Source organism: Saccostrea echinata, unplaced genomic scaffold (genome assembly GCF_033153115.1).
Source record: "Saccostrea echinata isolate AGI-Se365-2 ecotype Australia unplaced genomic scaffold, CSIRO_AGI_Sech_v1 ptg000030l, whole genome shotgun sequence".
Lineage (NCBI taxonomy): Eukaryota > Metazoa > Mollusca > Bivalvia > Ostreida > Ostreidae > Saccostrea > Saccostrea echinata.
In genome coordinates this window covers 23,573,186-23,596,606 of record NW_026889779.1, presented here as the reverse complement: position 1 = coordinate 23,596,606, position 23,421 = coordinate 23,573,186, and the positions used below count along the sequence as shown (strand labels likewise).

Genomic DNA, 23,421 nt, shown 5'->3' with positions numbered 1-23,421 from the left:
GGTCAAAAATGGTTACTAAAATTTAATTTCTCCAAAACTTAAGTCGTCTTTTAGTACAAGAAAAAATGTAGAAAATCCAAATCTTCTTTTTCCAAGATAGCCAATACGTTCAAACTCACCAGCATTTAGAAGTAACTTCTTCATTTAACTTAAACATAAAGTTTGTCGTCTCATTTTAAAATCTTACTGTCTAATGCAGAAAAAAATCAGTCTATTACTGAAAAAGTGAAGATAACGAACAGTGATCGATCTCAAGAAAACCTACAAATACAAATCTGTGAACATGGCATAAAACAAGGGCACCAAGAAATTCCAGAAATAGGATCAAGTGTCCAGGAGGAGTAAGTATCTCCTGTCGACCCGTCAAACCCGCCGTGAATGCTATGTATTAATCAGTTAGACGGCATATTCCGTAGTCAAGTTTAGAATGAAAACGAAGGCCTAATAATTCGTATATCAAATAAGTCGGTCAAAATACGACCCTTTGATAGGTTATATATTTGCTAACAAAATCATTATAACGACCACAAATTTTACGAAATGCTGACTTTAAAGGATGTTCTTGAAATCCCTGTAACATCAACTTATCTGTGAGTAGCCTACCTCGGTTTAATGATTTCTCAATAAACATACATGTATGCATTTCAATACAGACTGGGAACTGCATCATATAAGTAGTAAAAGACCCAAAACCCACAGATTAAATACCATGCACAAAATTTATAATAATTTGGATCTTGATTATCTATGTGATTTAGAGCTTATATCTGACATGGACACAATTCTTCTGTTTATACAACAAGGAATTCTCAAAACTGTAATATGTTCGTATGTATATTTCAAACTTATAAATCATCATTTGTTCGAACGTTAGTAAACAAGTGGAGCTCATTATCACTAGACAAAGGAACTTTGAAATCACTGTCTGCTTTTAAAAGTAAAATTACACAAAAAGTAACAGTAGTTCTGTCTTACTTCAGTTTTGGAAGACGACTCTATGATTTACTGCACAATAGACTTCATCATATAAAACTGTGCACTAGAAAGGGATCACTACAAGTGTAGCATTATTTTTAGTCCATTGCGTCCTTGTAGGAAAGTCGTACGTTTATATATCCAACACTGATTGATTATTCTTGTTAAATATTGTGTATCAGCCATACCTTAGCAGCGTTTGTATTCATGTTTTGTGTTGATGTAATTTATTCTGTGCAAACTGTGGGACACGTTTAATTTAATTTTCCATCGTCAACTTTCCTTATTTTTGTAGCAATATCCCGATATCACCTGCATATAATGATTACATCTCCTAACTGATTTAAGAGCATGCTCCGAGTGCGATCAATTCTTCAAACGAGGCAGGCTACTGACAGATAAGTTGATAATACAGAGATTTCAACAACCTCGTTTAAAGTCGGCATTTCGTAAATTCTGTGGTCGTTATAATGACCCTGTTAGCAAATATAACCTATCATTTGGTCGTATTTTAGCTGACTTACATGTATTTCATACAAATTGCTAGGTCTACCTGAACAATACATAGGGCCTACGGCGGGTGTGAGATCAACAGGGGATGTTAACCTCTCTAGGCACCTAATACTACCTCTGGAATTTCCAGGGGTCCGTGTTTTATGCCTTCATCACAGAATTGTATTGTTCATAGATTTTTTGAGATCGATCACTGTTCGTTATCTTTACCTTTTTCATTTTTGAAATTTCATGTAGGGAGAGCGCAAATTTAAGTTTAAGAACTTGTGTCCAACTCCATTGTATATATTTTACTGCAAAAATATATGATCAAAATTCATAACGAGTTTTTGCATTAAGGGGAACATAAATCATCAACATTTATTGATCCCATTATGCACCGGGGAAAGGGTACAGAAGACGTAAATGCATAACTGAAAAACTACTGAAATACAAAAAAAAAAGGGCTAAAAAATAAAAATCAGCAGACTCTGTTTCAAATGGAACGATCACTAATGCAAAACCAACAGTCATTTACAGAACTGACGCTAGATGGCGTCCAAAAAAGAACAGATATGATGTGAATTTACACTAGATGGCGCTCAAGTCTGGTTATCATGGAAAGTTTAAGTGTTCAACTCCGTCGTTTCCTAAAAGTAACAAAATGCAAGGAAACAAATCTTGAAAGTAAAAAATTTACATTTCACGTTGACAAATCGCATGTTCAAAAATTATATATTATATGTATTACTCTCCTTACCAACTCACAACGTACAAGTAGTTCGTTTTTCTAGGGGTTGGGGGGGGGGGGGGGAGGGGGGAGTGTCTGAGATCATTTTTTCACATGTATTGAATTCTTTTGTTGATCTCTCAGAAATTTGTATTATTAGCATTTAAAGACCTTGCCTCAGAGAAAAATTAAAGATATTTTGCATAAATAACAAACTAGGCACAATAATTCCAAATACGAAATATTTTGTAAATATCTATACATGTAGATATGGGTCCTACGAAGCTCGCCTACTTTTTGCTATTATACCTCATATATCATTTATATTAGGTTATTTTTTCAAGAAAATTACCACAATTTCAGAAGAGAAGTGGAAAATTGCGATTTAATGAAAATACATATACATTTTTTTACCGACAAAATCTAACATTTTTTTTTAATTAATTAATTTTTTGGCCCATTCTCTATATTGGACTTTCCATAAATGGCCGATTTAACAAAGTTTGCCTAAATTCAGAGTAACAAATCTCCTTAGACATTTAATTGTTTTTAATATGCCTTTTACTTGGCCACCAATCTCCCTATATTTTAAGGTATTTCGAATTCCTTCAGTCGACACCGGAACTGATAATCTATAATTAAGCAACTTTTTTTAAAAAAAAATTTGAACAGTTTAGAATAAAGGCATAATTATGAAACTAACTTTTACTTGGATAATCGACAACAAAAACAATCCGTCGGAAGTACTTTTCTATAAAATCATTAGAAACCGTATAAAATGATTTGTAATTGAATTTTAAACTAAATTTTATTCTTATAAGGATAAAGACTTCAAATAGATTACTTTGGACGTCCATCGTCCGTCGGAAGACCTAATCGTTGCTTTGCAACGAGCTTTGCTCTAGTTCATATTATATCAGTGTTTAAGGACGTGAGCTGGAATGAGATGTCAAGGCTATCAGGAAAGGTCAAGGACATAACATTTAGGAGTTGAGTTGATGTACCAGTTTTAGCATGATGGAACCTTAGAAATTTTCAAAATAAAAGTTTCAAGTTTGATGAAAAATCTTGCAAAGTTCTTTCAGTTGACCTGGTCTTTGTTTGGACGCCATCTAGCGTCAATTCAGTTAATAACTTTTGGTTTAGCATCGCTGATGGTTCATTTTGAAACGAAGTCGATCTTATTTTAAGCCCTTTGTTTTGTATTTCAGTATTTTTGTGCAAAAATAATTGTTTTGAATTATTTAGCATCTTTTTTTTCTTTTTAAACCTTTTCGCTACTCATCCGCGCCTACCAATACATTACCAGTTATTAATTAACTTGTGCACCTTTCTATACTTTTGTTCTTGGTTATTTCACACTCTAAGCGATTCATACATTGTTGAAAAGTCATCACACCTTCTCGTAATACACGTATAACCAATACTAAAGTCCCACCCTCACATTTCAGAGGTGTTAGATCGTTTTCCCGGTAAAATATAAATAAAATGATATTTATATAAAATAAATACATCAAAAACATCCATGTAGGAATATATGTACATGTATTTCGTAATTTGCATGATGGTACATGTAATACATCTATATAAACACAACGTGTACTGATTAAACACTCTTTATTAAATTAAACATTGCAAATCAGTTTCAATATTACAAAAATCTATCGAGTCTAGGATTTTCAGTTGGTGAGACATGTTTATATTTACGTCACACGGGACAGTCAGTGACATAAACTGTAATCAAGCGTTAGAAGAGGAAATATTATTAGGTAAACACCTACATCAGTTGGTGCAAACTTATTCCAAAAGTCCAAACTTACGTCATTTCGTTGTTTGTCAGCAACACCTGAAAATCCAAGCTATCGGTAGAAATGTTCTAATTTGGCACAAAGGACTGAATACAAATTATGCGTGGTAAAATGAACTTCTAGAGTATGTTAAGATAAAACTTCAAAGATACTTGATACACAGAAAAATGCTTTAAAATCAATTGTTAAACATATCAATTTGAGTAATTTTGCTATTTTATCAAAATATACATTTAGAACAATGGACCTTTTCACAAAAAATCTTACGACTAAGATTAAAATTTGATAGCTCTGTAATTTTTTATTTGATGAAAAAATTATTTTTTTCTGAAGAATAATTCACAATATATTCTATTGTGATAAAAATATATTTTATGACGACCTTTTACAAACTAAGTCACTTTTTGGAGAACTGGAAAATTTTTGTCTCATTCGTAAGATATTTGTGAAAAGGTCCACTGATCCGTAAAATTTTGCATTTTAAATTTTCAAGATACCGGTAGTCTTCTTGTATACCAAGATCTTTTGAAATCGAATTAAAACTGGGAGTGTACATTATTTTTTTTTAAAAAAGATTTTCACATACATGATGTATCATTCTATTTTTTGTAACCATGGCAACAACTTTCATTGTAATCAAAAACTAATAAACAGAATTATGTATCTTAAGTAGTTTTACTATTTGCTCTTGTGTTGACATTTTGTTTTATTTTGTTGCTCTATTCCATTGTAATTACAAACTGATGCATATTAAGAGTGATGTGCACCAAACCTGTAAACAGAGCTGCCTCATAAATACACACACTAATATGAGAGGCCACTTTATGAAAAATGTCCATTACAAAGGCCCCTGTAACACTTTAACAATATACAATGTCATGTATTTGGCACAGAACTCGGTTTTAAAATAGTTTTCACTGTCGCTGTTAAGCCTGTCTTAAAAAATTTGATGACTTAAAAAAAAAATAGACTAGAGGTACTGTGAACACTGACATCGCAAAATGATACCCTCGCCTCCATTTGAGTATAATAACAAAGTCCATGTTTTGCTATGGGAAACCCAAATATCTGTCCAATCAGAATTTAAAATAGGAAGCGCACAATGACACTATGTAATAAAGATTCTGTGAAAATCTCATTAAATTTTATTCAGGAGTAGCGCATAAGAGATAGGTACCTCTAAATCTTATGGGCGTACAAATGTACGGATGGACACCCCCATCACTGTGTACCCTCCACTTTTCAAGCAAGGAGTATAAAAATTACGATGCTTGTGGGTCACAAAACTTGCCTGAGTAACTAAAGCCCTGCTGTTCTTCAGATTTTTCTCCTTTTAATTCCCATGAAAAACTGTGACACCATATTATGGCCCAAACTTAAGTCTTAAGGGTCTCTGAATCCATACAAAATGGAGATGCTTCAATAACACGACTAACATGGGCTTGAGATGCTTCAATATCAATTTGACTATCATGGTCTTGCAGTTATGGAGAAATGTTTTTCTTGAATACGTGCATTATGTAAAATTTAGTCCAATTTTAGCCAACTCTTACCCAGGGTCCATAATTTGAAAAAACAAAAATGAAACCAACAACATAAATTAATGGCTCTTTCGGGGTTCCTGAGAAGATGTTACTGTAATTTTTTTTTTTTTTTTACTAAACTAGCAAAAACATTTTATTGGAACCTTTCACATAAGTTTCATCTTTTCTGGTCCGTAGTTCTTGGGAAAAATATTTTTAAAAAAAATTCCAATACATTCCGAAGTAAACTTTGATCCACTATTGTGGCCCCAACCTATCCAAGGGGGTCATGATTTGAACACTTTAATTAGAATCAACATTATATCAGGATGCTTTTACGCAAGTTTTATTTTTTCAGGCCCAGTAGTTCTCGAGAAGAACAGTTCTAGAGGAGAACATTTAAAAAAGTCCATTTATTTCCATGTAAAATTTTGAGCCTCTACAGTGACCCCAACCTAATCCCAGACCTGGGGGGCATGATTTGAACAATTAAGACTCTTAACTACCCAAGGAAGCTTTCACATAAAGTTCACTTTTTCTTAACCCAGTGGTTCTTGAGAAGATTTTTAATGACCCCACCCTATTTTTGCCTTTTCTTGATTATCTCACCTTATAGGGGGGGCCTGGTCCTTCATTTGAACTATTTAAAATCCTCTTTACCTTAGAATGCAGATGCTTTGTGCCAACTTTGGATAAAACTGACCCTGTGGTTCTTGTGAAGAAAATGAAAACATGAAAAGGTTACAGAGAGACATATGCTGGACAATGGGTGATCAGAAAAGCTAACTTGAGCTTTCAGCTCTGCTGAGCTAAAAATGGCAAGTTTGGAGATACCAACTAATTCTTAGTTGACTAGAAAATATCATTAAACAAAAAAAGTTCCTGATATACAGAGAAGTGTTTTTGCACACAGACAAAAAAAAACCCATTTCTATGTTTACAATTTGTATTTCTGAATTATTCAGATTGTTCTACTTTTCACTTCTCCTTGTGAATTAGTTGCCATTTGGCTAAAATTTTATCAGCTAATCTTCAACACAAACTCTAAATATCAAAGACATAGGTATTAGAATAAATATATATATATATATATATATATATATATATATATATATATATATATATATATATATATATATATATATATATATATATTGTTATAACAGTAACTTGATCCGAAGAGCCGTATCACGTCAAGTTGACAGGCGCGGATCATCAGATCAAACGATACCCCTTAACAACTAGCAAAATATGATAAAAGAAAAAACTTTTTGGATCAATTACATAACTTTTATCCACTAAACAAACCATTTTGTCAAGGAACTTTTTGATGCGCGAGAATAAAAACGTCATTTATCTGTGTACTACGTCATCAGTTTCAGAGAGGGGTGATATGGATTCAGAAAACCACAGTGTGATTGCGTAAATTCAACAGTAAAACTGAGTGACAAACAGTTGGGTATATAATAAAGATGTTTATCCAGTTTTACTTATTGTAAATCTCAAATAAAATGAGCTAAGACAGTATATATGTATCTCTAATCCAATGACAAATAGTTGAGTAATGCACAAAAATACATGATTATAAACTTTAAAATAATTGTAAATCTCATAAATATTTTCAGGAAAAATCAATCATGGAATATTACTTAAAAATTGCACAAAAATATCACTGCGTATTTGTATCAATAAATAATGGAATGAACTTTGTCTGTAGACTAGCTATTACCGGAGGTACACATTGTACATAACAATGGAATGGAACTGAAATGATATGGATTGTCATTTTCTTACTTAGTGTTAGGTCATTAATTCAAGTAATTTCAATTGAAAACAAATTGCAACATAAATACTGTACACAGGGAAATTTTTGCCCCCATTTTATTTTCGCCCCTTTCGCCCTACTCACAGGTGGGCGAATTTAAAACGAGGCGAATTCAAAGAACACTGTATAATTTCTTAAACAGATCTGTGACTGGGTGAATTTAAAATGGGGCAAATTGCTTGCAAGTGTAAAAGAGCGAAAATAAAACGGGGCGAAAATAGCACTGTATACAATATAACCTCTCTCAATAAAGTTATAAATTAAACAAACATTGAAAAAAAATCATATGAGTAAGATCAGTACATGCAACACTGAAAACATAATAAATATTGGCTTAACTTTAAACACTCCCAACTGGGCAAGGAAGAGAAATAAATAAAGTGAACAAAAGCCCAATACAGTAATAATACATGAATTTACCGGAAGGGAAGATTGATAACATGTATGGTGTAAATAATAGCTATTGTTTGTTGTGATTAAGTACCACTACAAGTCTTCTTTGGTGAAGAGACGCATTTCCATGTCATCGAACATTCTGAGATAAAATAAAAATAATCATTAATGTGATACAGAATATTTATCTTCCCCTCCCACAAAGTGACCTATTGTTGTATAAAAAGTTACTCTTCTTGGTCTCTTTTAACAATTGTATTCATAGCAACTTTTGTATCACTAACTTAAGAAACTTGGCATCTTGTTGTATTATTATGCAGAGACAATGTGATATTTTCCATCAGGCCCCAATGGACCCTAACCTCTGTGGTCAAATTGAAAAGATTTTTGTCAGAAAGCCTATCCAGATTTATAGGCTCAAGGCTTCATTTAGAACATGAATATCATATCATACAATAGTCATGAGTCCTGGCCTATAAATGACCTTGATATTTGACCTTGAGTCCTGGCCTAGAAATGTCCTTGATACAGTGGCTGCAACATTATTGTTGACAACTTACACAAACGATCACATTACACAAACAATTCCACATTACACGTTACACAAAAAATTACTTAGGAGTGGATATTTTTTAAACTTATTAAGACTTAAGGATATCCGATCCTCAGCTGGGAACGATAACTCTTAAATCTAATATTTAATTTAAAAAGTTCCAAAATAAAGCTTAAAATTGAAATATTTTCTTGCAACAATTTTCAATTTATGCATCTCAATATGATTCAAGGTTCTTTGAAGTCTGAGAAATGGAATTATAGAAAGTTAACATTTGTACCCCACAAAAGTACAAAAATAAATTCACTTTTAGAGAAATTGAATTTACTTTAATCTAGCAAAAGATACCATTGCTTATTAGCATGTTCTGGAATTAGAAGTGAGCTGTGATGTCTTACAAAGATAAAACAAACTTTTTACACTATGTATTAAATAATAATTGGAGTAAACAGAAGAACTAAAAATACTGTATGTGCAAAACATGCAATTTCCTCAAAATGCCTGGATACCTATAGTTTTGAATCCCAAAATACGAGGGGTGATCAAAAAGTTCGCGAACTAACTCTATATCTATCTATCCATAGTTCAGAGCAAAATGAATTTTGGCACACATATAGTCCTAAACATGTGCTTGATGTAGCATGAGTTATGTTGTAATTTGCATCATATTTATGACGTCATGATGTAAAAATTACGTCAATATAGAGGTGACTGTGACAAAAATGGATGAGTCAGTCATACTTGAGCAGAGAACAATAATAAAGTTTTACGTAAAACTCGGAAAATCCTTCACGGAAATTTACAATGATTTAAATAAAGTATATGGGGAAAGTGGGCTTGCAAAAAGTTCAATAAATAAGTGGATGAAACGTTTTATTGATGGAAGGGAGACTGTGAAAGATGATGATCAATCTGGGTGCCCACTGAACGTTAGTACAGAGACAAATGTATCTCAGGTTGAACAGTCTGTGAAGAAAGATAGAAGAGTTACTATAAGAGAAATAGCTGATGATCTTAGCATGTCTTATGGAACTGTTCAGGAGATTTTAACGAGTAAGCTTAAAATGCGGCGAGTTTGTGCAAGGTGGGTTCCTCGCCTCCTGCTGCCAGAACAAATGAAGATGCGGGTAAATGTTTGCAAGTCATACATCAGTAGATATGCAAAAGAAGGAAATTTTTTCATGAATAGAATTATAATGTGTGATGAAACATGGGTACATTTCTATGAACCAGAAAGTAAACAACAAAGTTCAATTTGGAAGCATTCTTCCTCTCCATCACCATTGAAAGCACGTGTAACAAAGTCTGCAGGGAAGGTTATGCTCATTGTTTTCTGTGACATCAACGGAATTATTCTAAATCACATGGTACCACCTAAAACTTCAGTTACTGGAGATTACTATGCGTGGGTTATCAAATCAGATTTGATGAGAGCAGTAAAGAGAAAGCGCCCTGATCTGATACGAGCTGGATTCATTTTGCACCAGGATAACGTGCCTAGCCATAAAAGTCGGGTTGTGATGGACATCATGGAAACACTGGGTATAGAAAAACCTAACTCACCCCCCTTACAGTCCAGATTTGGCAATTTGTGACTTCTGGCTATTTCCAGTTTTGAAAGATAACCTACGGGGAGAGAAATATGAGTCCCAAGAAGATCTTGGTACTGCTGTGAACAAGGCGCTAAGAAGCATGTCACGTGATGGCTTGGATGACGTGTTTCGGGCATGGGCAGACTGATGGCAAAAGTGCATAAAAGCAAGAGGAGCCTACTTTGAAAAAGAGTAAACTCAAAATCCCACTTTGAATAATATTATGTAAGTTATCCAATTAGTTCGCGAACTTTTTGATCACCCCTCGTATATCTGTAGATCAGTTTTCAATTAGAAAATGCATAGCTGGTTCTTTTATTTGCATTTACCGAAAATGTATGTGAGATTTGATGATTTTCCCTATATAATATGATTAACTTTAATAATAAACTTTGAAGAAATACCATGGGTAAATGCATGTTATTCTGTGAAATCTGAGACATTTTTGTGAGCATTTTAAATTACCGAAAAAGCTGATTTTCTGAACCTGAGGATTGGACTACCTTAATATTTATTTTAGATTACAAATAATAATCTATGAAATTCTCCGACTTCGTAAGGATGTAATTTATGATCAATTGCTATATGTTCTATGAGAATTGAGATGTTATAGGTGCATGGGTCGTGAGTTTTGATTCCATTGGATTTTATGATATGCAGTTAGGGGGATAAGATAATAAAAATTGACATATAAAAATTAATTAAATTTATATCCATCTTTCCACTGGTGAATCTCTAAAATCAGTAAATAATTGACAATTCATTCGTTTGCAGAAATTATAAATATAAAAGTAAGTATCAGGGATAAACACTGATAGAAGAGACCGAGACAATCATGTCGGTAACATTTGCCGACTAAATACTTCTGTCAGCATTAAGAATTATTCATTACTTTTGTAAAGATATACATTTTTGATGCATTGATATAAAAAATATCTTGACTTGATTTAGCAGTAAATATAATGAGCATCAATGTTCAGAAAAAAGATCGTTAAAGATCTTAAATACGTTTATCATTAAATGTTACGATACTTTAAGAGAATACAATATTGAACGACTTACTATATTGCTTATTTACCGGCGATAATTAGTTTGTTCAATTATGTAAATCGTGCTGCATTTTTTTTTTAAAAAGCAGACAAGCGAAATGCTTGTTTAACAAATGCATTCCGATAAAAACTTACAAAACGAAATTTGCACGTTTCATACTGCACGACCATGCACGATTTAAACCACAAACGATTGAGCCTGATACACGCATGATCCCTCACGTTACACGAACGATCACACACGTTTCACGAACAATTCTACACGATTGGTTTGTCAACAATAATGTTGCAGCCACTGTATTTGACTTAGAAGTCAAAGTAATATAATTGCATTTTGGTAAGTATGTCTGTTGGGAATATAACTTATACTGACGCAGGTATATTTTAGCATGTACATATTTCATTATAATTTAAGGACCCTCTATACACTAGAGGAAAATATTTTTTGGACAATGAGAAAATTATAGTTTGTAAAGGTGTAAGTATTGAGCTTATCTATCACATTTTCAACATAGGGTACCTTGCATTTACCCCCAGGAAAAATGTTTATAGACGATGAAGTACATGTACTGATGAACATAAATCACTGTTGTTTACTTAAGTAGGCTAAATACCTTCAAATAATGTGTTCTATCTATTCATCTTGGCCTATTAAAGTGTTATAAATGCTTGATTTGATCACAAATTAAGTAATAAACTGTACATTTCCATTTATTTTATTTTTGATCAAGGGCAGATCACTCTATCTGCGTAAAAGTACCACAAAATCAGAATTCTCTAGTGTGCAGTGTACATAGGGCTCTTAAGACAAATGGTCTGGTCTTGGTTCCATTATGATCTTAACCTTTCACTTCAGTTATATCTCCTTTTTAGGCAAAAAAACTTGTTAAGGCTAGAACTTTATTTAGTGTTGACTGTTGGCTGACAATGTTTGGCTGTATGGATGTCACAATCAAAGAATACACCATCACCTAATTAATTCAATGGGAATTAAGACTCAAATTTTTGTGCACTCCAACAATACAACTTAAAGAAAACTTACATGAATACCAGCCTCTGACCTTTAAACATTCCTCCTCTTTGCTTGGACTTTTATTCCATTCTTTGTTCGTAGCACAACCCCAATCTTAATGTCAACCTCATGATCTGGATCCAAACTTAACTCATATCTGTAAGTACATGAAACTTTGAAGGATATTTTCTACTTTATGGCATTTGTGAGAGGACTACATGTAAATGTCAGCACTCAATTAGATAACTATTATAACAATAAAAAACTTCAAGAAAAAAGATGACCAAAACAAAATCTTTTAAAATTGATCAATTCATGCATGTGATGATTACTGATCAATCAGTTTGTATGTTACAAACCTTCGTAAAATATGAACAAGAATGATTTTCATTTCATTCATTGCAAAATGTTGTCCAATACAATTTCTGAAAAGAGGAAAATAAGAATACAGTATATATATAGTATAAAAGGAATAAATTAGTGGTTTATACAACATCTGAATTGAGTTCATTAAAATACAGAACTTCATTTTTTTTCTAGAAATTAACAGATCTGTAAGTCATGTACTTTGAAAATAAATACATGACTGTATAAAATCTTGAATCCTTATTAAAACTGTTTTATAGATAAATAATCTTTAAAGTTTCTGTGGATGATAAAACAGACAAGACAGGTTAAATCCTTGTAAAGAGGTAATTTTCTGAAAATTATCAGTTACATTCTTGAATTTCTTTCCAGTCTGCATTGGTAAAAATTTTCATGATGAAGATGGTCTTACCTGGGGCCTGCAGAAAAAGGTACGAAAGCAAAACTATCATTCTTTTCATTGTCTGGGGAGAACCTGTGGGGGCGGTATTCATAGGGGTCTTCCCATACTGCCTTGTTATGATGGAGGTTATAGATTTGAATTCCAATCGTTGTACCTTTAGGAATGGGATGGCCATCTAGCACTGTTTCCTTGGTTGTGACCCGCTGTATGAAGGTCACTGGGGGGTAGAGCCGCATGCTTTCCTTTATACACTGAGTGAGGTAATTAAGCTTAGATAGGTCAGCCCTAAAATCAGGAAACCAATCACACCATATATCAAATGATGAAAGAGAGATCTTCACTTTTCTATATATTTTTCTATAGTTTCAAATTTTACTGAAATTTAAATGTTTGCATACAATTATGACCTTGAAATGTCAAAAATTAGTGTTTCTTTAAGTATCGCTGCTTTAAACATTATAATTGTAGTGGAATAGGATATATATATATATATATATATATATATATATATATTTTCTTTGTTACATATTTTATATCATCAAAATGACACTGATATTTCAAAATGATTTTTGTGGCACAAATACTAAGGAACTGAGACATTCAGAAAGACAAAACAGAGGCACGTCTCCTTACCATTCTAAATCCTCATTGTCTCGCCCCTTCAGAAGATCGTCAATCTCCCGCTGACAGAGATCCTGGTGCTCAGGATGTTTGGCCAGCAAATACAGAGTCCAGCACATGCCACTTGTTGTTGTATCATGGCCTAAAAAAACAAAAAGTTGGTCGCATTAAGCAGACAAACGAACTACTTAAATGGCTCTTCAGAGAAATCTTATATTGAAAAGAAAATTTAAAGCACTGATGTGACATCACTTTGGAATGTACTTAAAGCATTAAGATGGATAGATTGTGCAATGAATTGCATTAGAGAAAAATAGATTTCCCATATCAATTTTCTTTTAAGCATGTGATAATCAAATATCGATATGTAACCTGTAGACAATGTTTGCAGCAGAAAGGGGAGCAACTTCTACTACAAACTTGCTGCTACTTCACTCATAGCTAATAAATTGAGGAGGAACGCCATATCAGAATTTTATTTAATAGACCTTTAAGACACACGTTTTAAGCTATGGTTTCAGCATTGAAAGACCAATATTAGCTCTTAATTATTCTATACGATTTTCCCCCCATTTTTTTCAGAGAAAATGAAAAAATGTTTTATTTGCAAATAGATGCTTTATGGTTTAAAATTTGCTCTTAATAAATGAATAATATGAATGTCTAATAAAATATGTAAAGAAAGGCTGGATAGACATTTTAACTTTTTAAATAAAAAAATATTTAAGAAAATAAAACACATTACTTGTGAATATTTTTTAAACCTAAGGATAAAACCTTCATAAAACTAGTCACAACTAGGAAGAACACGTAAGTCAATCACATTTTAAAAAGAAATTGAAATGACATTGCGAAATTTTAGAGAAAATAATTATTTTAAAATTTGGACCAATCCAGATCAAAATAAAACTGATCCCAATCAAAATTAACACAAAATAAATAAAATAATAATTTATTGCCTTTTTTATGTATTTACCACTAAGAAATCTATTTGATTGTCAAGTACAATTACTTTTTTAGCCGTATTACACCTAAACAAACTAGTATTCTTGTGAAAATGTTATCTATTTCCAATTGTTATAAAATTCCAGTTGGGGTCAGTTTAATTTCGATTGGGATTGGCCAAAATTTAAAAAAATAATTTCTGTAAAATTTCGCAATTTCATTTCAATTTCTTAAATATGATTGTCTAACATACATGTATCCTTTGAAGCTGAGACCTGTTTTTCGAATATTTTATCCATAGGTTTTCAAAATATTCACAAATAATGTGTTTTATTTATTTTCATAAATAATCTTTTAGTAAAAAAAAATTAAAATGTATCTCTGGCTTTTTTTTTTTTTTTAAATTTTTTTTTTTATTTTTATTTTTTATTTTTTTTTTTTTTAACATATTTTATTAAATATTCATATTATGCTATTATTAACAGCAAATTTTTAACTCTAAAGCATCTTATTTGCAAATAATACATTTTTTTTTTCATTTTCTATGAAAAATTGGAAAAAATATTTATAAAATAATTAAGAGCTAATATCAGTCTTTTAATGCTGAAACCATAACTTAATTAACATGGATCTATTAAAGATCTATGAAATAAAATTTTGGTCTGGCATTCCTCCTTAAAATGTATTTGAAATTGCAGCATCACTGAGTTCCACATTTACAATATATCCGTCTTATTGCTCTGCTACTTCAAGAAATAAGCTGTTATCAATATAAGGAATTTGACTTGAGGATAAAGCCACACATTTATAATAATAATAGGTACATGTAGAAACTTGACATTCAAACTGACACATGAGTAAGTATTGATATTAAAATAGGAACAATTTCACTAAAACTGATGGCTAATATGTCACAAGAGAATAATTTTTTACCTTCAAACAAGAACGTGTCCACCTCATTCCTAATTTCTAGTGAAGTCAGTCCCTTGTCATTTTCATCTTTTGCTGTCAATAAAATGTCCAGAAAGTCAAGGTGACGAGACTTTGGATTTGGACCATCTTCTTTCTACAAATTCATTCATGAGTTAAAACAAATAACAATTATATGTATTGCATGCATTCAAAAAGCTTAATATTTCTATCATGCTGAGGAACTATAAAGTGAGAGTGAAATGTGTCTATAGAAAAAAGGTACAGTATCTCGAATACCAATATCTCAAATACCAAGGATATGTCAAAGTAGTTCTGAAGTTCCAGCTACTTAATTATTATTTAAGAATTTTACCCTCAATATCTCAAATCTTTGGAAATCTCACAGTTTTTTCTTGGTTCCACTGAGTGCGAGATTTGAATGTATGTCAGTAGCTACAACTTTTAATCCCTATGAAGTTTTCAATTGTTTTTTTTTTTATTTTTTTTATAAAATCTTATTATCATTTCTTTTAAACAACAGAGATTCCCTGTAATTTCCTTCCTTAAAATGCATGCATATATGGATCCTCCATTACAAAGTGAAGAAGACAAAGACAATTAACTTACTAAACTTCTCCTTCTTTTCTCAATAATGTCCTCTGCCACTTTATGCACATAATCACAGTTCTTCTTAAACTCTCGGCCACTGGGTGACAAGTTGAACAGAAAGTCAGCGTAAAACCAAGGTTTTCTGTAATAAATTCTTTATATCAGCTCTACATATTTTGATACATGCAGTTTATACAGATCATACCTCATGCAGTATACAAGGTAAAATAATTGCAATAAAAAAAAATTAATGATTATATATGTATATGCACACATAAAGGAATTTCAAATGTTGATAATTGCATCATGTTTGTTATGTTTATCAAGCCACAGATTATGCTTATATATGACACATAATATATATACACTCTTTTCTACCAGTAGAGCAATTGAACTGTGTATGTAGACAACTTACAAAGACCTTGCCACCCAGATATCAGACAGCACATTAACTGCATGGACATAAGGATGTGTGTCCCTGAAACCCAGTACAGACATACTCAATAAATTATCATACATTGATTTGTTTTGTATCAGAATCAGAGGTGTAATATATATTTCTAGTAATCATGTGAGCATCAGCTTGAATTATTTTAATACATGTATGTAACTAACCATTTTAATTTAAAAAAAAAAAAAAAAAAAAAAATACATATTCATATTTGGCATAACTGGATGATTTAATTTTTGACAGTTACATGTGCTCTCAAAGGAAAATGCACATTACCCTAACTGTTGGCAGTTACTCTCAAAGGAAAATGCACACTGGAGAATGATATCTAGAGAAGCCAAGCCAATGAAAGAAAACATCTCAAAACTCTTCCCTGCCTCCACCTGTTTATCTATCTTGTCCTGAAAATTGTCATAAACACCAACTCCCATAGATACTGGGTTAAAAAGACATCATAATATGGAACAATATGCATGTAGTTTACAGATTAAATATTAATAATCATTCTCCATGCTTTATGAAACTGATTTATATATGCATCTATATATGTTAGACATATGTTTAAATATTTGGTAAACAGAAAAGGATATATTTCTAATCTAATATTCAACAAACACCCAAATTCATTCTGTATTTCATTTGCAAAAACATAAATACCACTAGAATGGAAGCAGCCTTGTTTTTGAGGGCTATATAAGACTGTAAAATATCAAAATGGAATGCTGGGGTAAGAAGCCTGCGATTCCGTGCCCACTTCTGTCCATTAGCTATGAGTAAACCTTCTCCCAACCAATCCAAACCCAAGATATACACTGTACCTGTTTGGTGAGGTTTTGGCTCTATCAAGAAACAAGAGGACCAAGGGCCTTAACGGTCACCTGAGTATAATACAACAATTTAAAGAATCCATAGAGTATAAAATGAACTGAAAGGTGAAGCTTTGTTGCCCAAAAGCAAGAAAAATAGGGTGATCAGGATCAACAAAATAATTAGTCTAGTGTTCATTAACAGTTCGTAAATTAGGTTCTAATCTGTTCCCCATTTATCACTATCACAGTATATTAACAAACTATCAGTGCTTCTGTACTATTTTAATTCCTTGTTGAAATCTCTTACATTGGACTCTCTTGGTCTTTGATGAACATTGAAAAAGACAAGTTATTTTTGTCTCATTTTTATTTATCTATTACTTACAAGTCTACCTGATCATTAAAACTATGAAAGTACTTTTTGTATTATACAATAAAAAATCTTGCAAAATTCTTTTATTCCATTAACCTTTCAAGTACATTATTTACAGTGACTAACTATCAAAAGTAAATGGCAAAGGGGAATAACTCCCCTCAGTAGAATACAAATTAATAGAGCCCTGGCCAAGACCAGAACACTTGACAAAATGGTCCAGATGTTCAAAAATATTTATTAAAACTTTTACTCTTTTTGCCTCTGATATGCCCAGGTGCAGAGAAGATTTTCAAAGAAATAATGCATTTTTTACTACAGATTCACTACATTATCAATAGAGCCCCCCAGTCCCCCCTCCCCACACACTCCCCCCCCCCCCACCTCCCATCCCCACCGAGAAACACCAGAGCCTCTCACCCTAGGACCAGAAGTTAATTCATCATACATGTAAGTAATCACTTTGTTTATCTGATTAACACTAAGGGGCAGACAGGATTATTTAACAGAATTAATGCATTTTCACTATATTATCAAGAGCCCCACCCTTACACCAGCACATCTGACCCAGGGGTCATGCAATTCACTACTCTGGAAGAAGCAATCATGCTCATCATAAATATACACTTAGCTTCTTTGCTTTGTAACCAGAAGCAGAAAAGAATATTTTCAGAGATATTTTGTTTTTTCACTATATAATCAATAGAGCCCCCCCCCCCTTTTTCACCAGAACCCTTGACCCTGGGGCCATGAAATTCACAATTTTGGAAGAGGCATACTTGCGTATCATAACAATGTACTAATAGTTCGTTTAAATAATACCCAGGGGCAGAGAAGAAGATTTTTAAAGAAATAATTCACCTTCACTATAGGATATATATGGCTCCACCCTAGCACCAGAACCCCTGACCCTGGGGCCATGAATTTCACAATTTTGGTAGAGTCACTCTTGCTTATCATAAATATGTATTCAATTTGTTTCAATAATACCCAGGAGTAGAGAAGAAGATTTTCAAAGAAATAATGCACTTTCACTATATGATTTACATGTATATAGCCCCACCCTAACACCAGAACCCCTGACCCTGGGGCTATGAATTTCACAATTTTGGTAAAGTCACTCTGGCTTATCATAACTATGTATTCAATTTGTTTAAATGATACCCAGGAGTAGAGAAGAAGATTTTCAAAGAAATAATGCACTTTCACTATATGACCTATATAGCCCCGCCCTAGCACCAGAACCCCTGACCCTGGGGCTATGAATTTCATAATTTTGGTAGAGTCACTCTTGCTTATCATAAATATGTATTCAATTTGTTTCAATAATACCCAGGAGTAGAGAAGAAGATTTTCAAAGAAATAATGCACTTTCACTATATGATCTATATAGCCCCGCCCAAGCACCAGAACCCCTGACCCTGGGGCCATGAATTTCACAATTTTGGTAGAGGGCTCAATGCTTATTACAATCATGCCAACAGTTTGACTGCTTGATGTCCAGGAGTAAAGAAGAAGATTTTTAAAGATTGCATTAATTTTGGTGGTTTTAGCCCCACCCCTCAGGCCCCAGGGGGGCAGGGACCATGAAATTCACAATTTTTGTCCCCCTTCACCCATAAATGCTATATGCCAAAATTGGTTGAAATTGGTTGAGCGGTTTCAGAGAAGAAGCTGAAAATGTTTAAATGTTAACGCACGACGCACGTCGCACGACGGACGCACGACGACGGACAAAAACGGATAGCAATAGGTCACCTGAGTGACTCAGGTGACCTAAAAAATAAACAAGTAAAGGTTGCTTTATTAGTCTTCACAAACACTCACTAGTATCATGGCCAACATCATCAAATTTTGTGAGAGAATGAATTGTTAACACTGTAATATTCCGACACATCATTGTCATAAATATCAAACATGTACCAATAGATTTCAGACAAAACATTGTCATAAATATCATACCTGTAGATTTCAGACACACCATTGTCATAAGTATCTCACATGTAGATTTCAGACACAACACTTTTATAAAAGTCATACCTGTAGATTTCAGAAGCACTTTGACTGTTTCTGGATGATGGAGAATTAGCACTGGTCTAAAACTTATCCACAGTAAGTGAAACATTGGGTATTTGTCACAGCGCTTCATCTGGAATTTAAGCCCCTCCTCATTTGGACCCGGATACTACAGCGGGAGAAGGTACAACCATAATGCCTGTCATACTATTTCATCTCAATAACTAAAGACTGTTGAAATATTACTTCTTACCATCAGCAGGTGCCCCATGAGTTTGCTGGGGTAGGGGTCCCCTGGGAGGTTATTGTAGAAGTGGGCCCAAGTACGATAGTCTATATAAGCCAAGGTCACTTTGAAGATGACATACAGCAAGATGGCCATAAATCCAAAACTGACCCAGGACCACCAGGAGGACAGGATAGAGATACCCAGGACCGTCATTGTTTACACTACTGACCAGCTGATCTAGAAAATAAAATAAGATTCATTACTCCATTTTCATATCTCCTTCTCCGAATTTATGGTTTTGTTTATGAGCACTACATGTATATACTTCAAGCATTGGCAGGCATCATCCAAAGTAAACAAGCATTAAATGGGAGATACAAACTTACCTTTTCATTTGTACATGGAGTTTTAGGTTAACAGATATATGTCATCTTTTAAACAAAATCAGTCTTTTAGCTTACCTTATAAATACCTTCTTTTATTATTGAAAATTGTCTGGTGTCTGTCTGTTGTGGCTGTCTCTACACCTTACACATTTAAACTACTTGACAATTTCCACCAAATCTTACACAAAGTTTCACTGGGTAACAGGGATTTAAATTTTGTTCACTGAAAGGGCTGTGTACCATTTCATGAAAAGATAACTAAAATTAACCATTTTTCTCCCCATGTATTCTTATCTAAAACTATGGTCCCCTACTGTGTCCCCTACCTAGCCATAGGGCCATTTCTAACATGTTTAACCAACTTGAATCCAAACAATATGAGATATACATGTATGTTTTTGGATTAATTTGACTCACTTGCTGTTCTGCAAAATCTCATTTTATTTTTTCCTCACATAGTAAAAGAATAAAATGGCACTACCTAATCCCATCTAAGACCATGATTTGAATATATACTAAAGCAGAGATGCTTGCATGTTAATTTGACTCACTGTGGCCTTAAAGAATTCAGATCCTTCCATCAACTCTCTTTATATTCACTTTTGAATTAAAACCCACCTCAGTCAAATGCTTACAATTTTCTTTGTTCTTTGCACAACACTGCAGATTTTACAAGTCTTTTCCCTTAAGTCATGGACTTTGTTTTTGATTATTTTTTCATTGCAAAATAGCACATATATAATTTTACAGCATGGACAGTGTACACATTTAAGCATAGAAAGTATACATATCCATGCAATACAGGTGTACATGTACTTGCATACATAAATAAACTGACTGCAATGTGAGAAAATTCTCAATGGCAAATGCATAGAATCCATATTGAGATTAAATACACACAGTATTTTACACAACTGATTTTCCCTCTCTCTAAGTGTTCTTGGCTTAAGTACAAATTTTGAAAGCCCACTGTAATTTGATGCACAAGATACAACTGTAAGTATTTTACAATAGTTCACAGTCAGAAAAGTGATACAAATAAGTACACAGCACAGGAAACCTTGTGTACTTAAAAACAGACATCTTACAAAATCTCATTTCCCTTCCTTAATGAATCAATTTATTTCACAGAGACATAATCAATCATTTATAGAGGAAATATTATTAACAAGTTACGTAATTCTGTCTCAATATATTTTTACATTATTGCCACAAATGAATTTTGAAGGAAATAATGTTTTTATCCTTGTTTGTTTGTCTGTCTGAAACATAACTCAACTTTTGAATGGATATTGAGGAAATTTTAAGAAAAAAGTGTACTTTAAGGGGGAAGTGTAAATAAGATTCTGCAGAAAATTCATTTTAACAAAGGTTTAAAATAAATTTAAAAGTTACCAACTTTCTACCACTAGGCATTATGAAGTCCAGCAGAATCATTACAATCACTAAGAATTGCAAGAGCACTCCATATCATATATGTTCTATTTTTTCCCCCTTGAGAACACAGAATAAAGGATATAATCCAAAGAATAAGATAAAAGAGAGACATTCCCATGGTTGGCAAAGGAGATTTCAGAGTGTCCTCTAGTTTTGACATTGTGCCTTGATCTAAATAGTGAAATACATGTCCACCTACACTGTACATGTAACAGTATACATGTACCTTAAATGATGAATACATGTAGAAACTCACAAAAAACAAACAAAAAACAAAAAAAAAACCAATACACTGTACTATGGCAAATAAAAAAGAATAACATGTATCTTTTACATGTACATACAGATATGCCTTTGTTTTGTTATTATGTAAAAAAAAAAATAAAAAAAAACAAAACAAAACACATTAAATATATTTTTTGCATCATTATACAGGACTGTTTTTAAAAGAAATCATAAAACAGACTGGTTTAGTATAGGGACAAACATATTCCCAGATCTAGAAAGGAAATATATTGGTGCCACATGCAGTTTGCAAGTTAGAAATACAGCGAAACTGGTGGTACAAGAGAGAGTGTCTACAATAAAATATAAAAACTGCACTTCAACATATAAATTTTACAATGAATGGAAGAAGTATCTTAGTACATGAGCAACAGAAGCATTTCATGTACAAAAGTCACTGGGTTAACAGGTGTGTGAAAGTCAACATATTGGGTCTCAGTTATTAGCTCATGTGATTAGAGCACTTGATTTATTACCATCTGTGACAGTTAATTGGCACCCAACATACACTAAAATGTCACAGGTGGTGAAAAATGCAGACTCAACCAGAACTCGAAACCAGGGCCTCTGGGGCACCATGCCTATCAGCTTTTGAGATTCAATACATGTATACAGACTGACTTTCACACACCTGTTAACCTTGGTTAATATTCTGGATGGCTTGGTATCCGTGTTGAGGTTGGATCGCCTAGTAGCCCAGTACCCATGTGAATTCTAGTATATGTACATGTATATCCATATATAACAGAAACAACCAGCCAATTTTTATAATTGTGTTTTAAATAAATGTCTAATATTGCATTCAGTGATTATAAAATCAGTTCCACATTAAAAACAAGGTCCGGAACAAGTCATGTCTGAGAACTGGTTGCTGGATTATTTAACACGTAGCACTTTAAAAAAAAATTGACAAAACACAGAAGTAAACTTGAAGAACCTTTACACAATTAAAGAATGGATACATTAATATAAAGAGGGGAGGTGCGTGCAGTTTATTCTCCACTTACATTTATCACCTCGCTGATAAACGTTTTGTAAACAGTGCATGTCACCAGTTATGATAGATAAAATGACATATTATTTATATCTGATTCTCTGATGTCACTACGCATACAATATACTTAATCAGTTAATACAGTTGTTCGCATAAAAAATCAACAAAAAAGACTTTACCATCATAAACTGTCAGTCTCATAAACTCTGTCCAAAGCCAATGGTCGATGTCAACTTCAGTCTCGAGATAGTCAGCTCATCACCGGATGTACATAACCTTGGAGGTGCTACTAATATCCGAAATTACAACTAGTCGGTGTCAAAGAGTTAGGGCAATGCGCCTTATCATGATTAGCGCTACATATTATCTTTTAGCTTGTTCAGGTCCTAAAAAAATGAGGAAAAGCAGGAATCATATAAAAAGAATTGTATTCATGGCTTTATCTATTTATTATTTATTTTTATTTTTTTTGGGGGGGGGGGGGTAGGGGGGTCATCAGGGATTTTCAGAATATTAATTTAGATTTTATCTTATAGTTAAATAATTTAAAAAAATGACCTTGAACCCCTTCCCCCTCCTATGAAAAGCTGCACTCCTGAGGGGTCCCTAATTTTTCGGGGGGGGGGGGGTTAA

At 33.0% G+C, this 23,421-nt stretch overlaps 1 protein-coding gene across 1 annotated transcript; it reads right to left on the bottom strand.

Moving 5' to 3' along the window:
• Positions 1–6,699: 6,699 nt before the first annotated feature.
• Positions 6,700–23,036, bottom strand: LOC133197559 (leukotriene-B4 omega-hydroxylase 3-like). Its single transcript, XM_061333650.1, has 13 exons — positions 22,968–23,036; positions 19,711–19,923; positions 19,482–19,626; positions 16,917–17,098; positions 16,536–16,660; positions 16,224–16,286; positions 15,827–15,950; positions 15,221–15,353; positions 13,355–13,484; positions 12,731–13,006; positions 12,312–12,377; positions 11,983–12,109; positions 6,700–7,888 (listed from the first exon to the last, which is right to left on the bottom strand). The coding sequence occupies exons 2-12, from the start codon at positions 19,897–19,899 to the stop codon at positions 12,004–12,006; spliced, it is 1,539 nt and encodes a 512-aa protein (XP_061189634.1). The 5' UTR covers positions 19,900–19,923; positions 22,968–23,036; the 3' UTR covers positions 6,700–7,888; positions 11,983–12,003.
• Positions 23,037–23,421: the final 385 nt, after the last annotated feature.

What these genes read in the sequence shown, in the direction of transcription:
- LOC133197559 (XM_061333650.1), bottom strand. Translation starts at nt 19,899, where the DNA reads ATGACGGTCCTGGGTATCTCTATCCTGTCCTCCTGGTGGTCCTGGGTC. An exon ending in AGGCTGCTTCCATTCTAGTG is followed by an intron (nt 16,661 to 16,916) that starts GTATTTATGTTT and finishes GACAATTTTCAG; the next exon opens with GACAAGATAGATAAACAGGT. An exon ending in GACAATGAGGATTTAGAATG is followed by an intron (nt 13,007 to 13,354) that starts GTAAGGAGACGT and finishes TCCTGATTTTAG; the next exon opens with GGCTGACCTATCTAAGCTTA.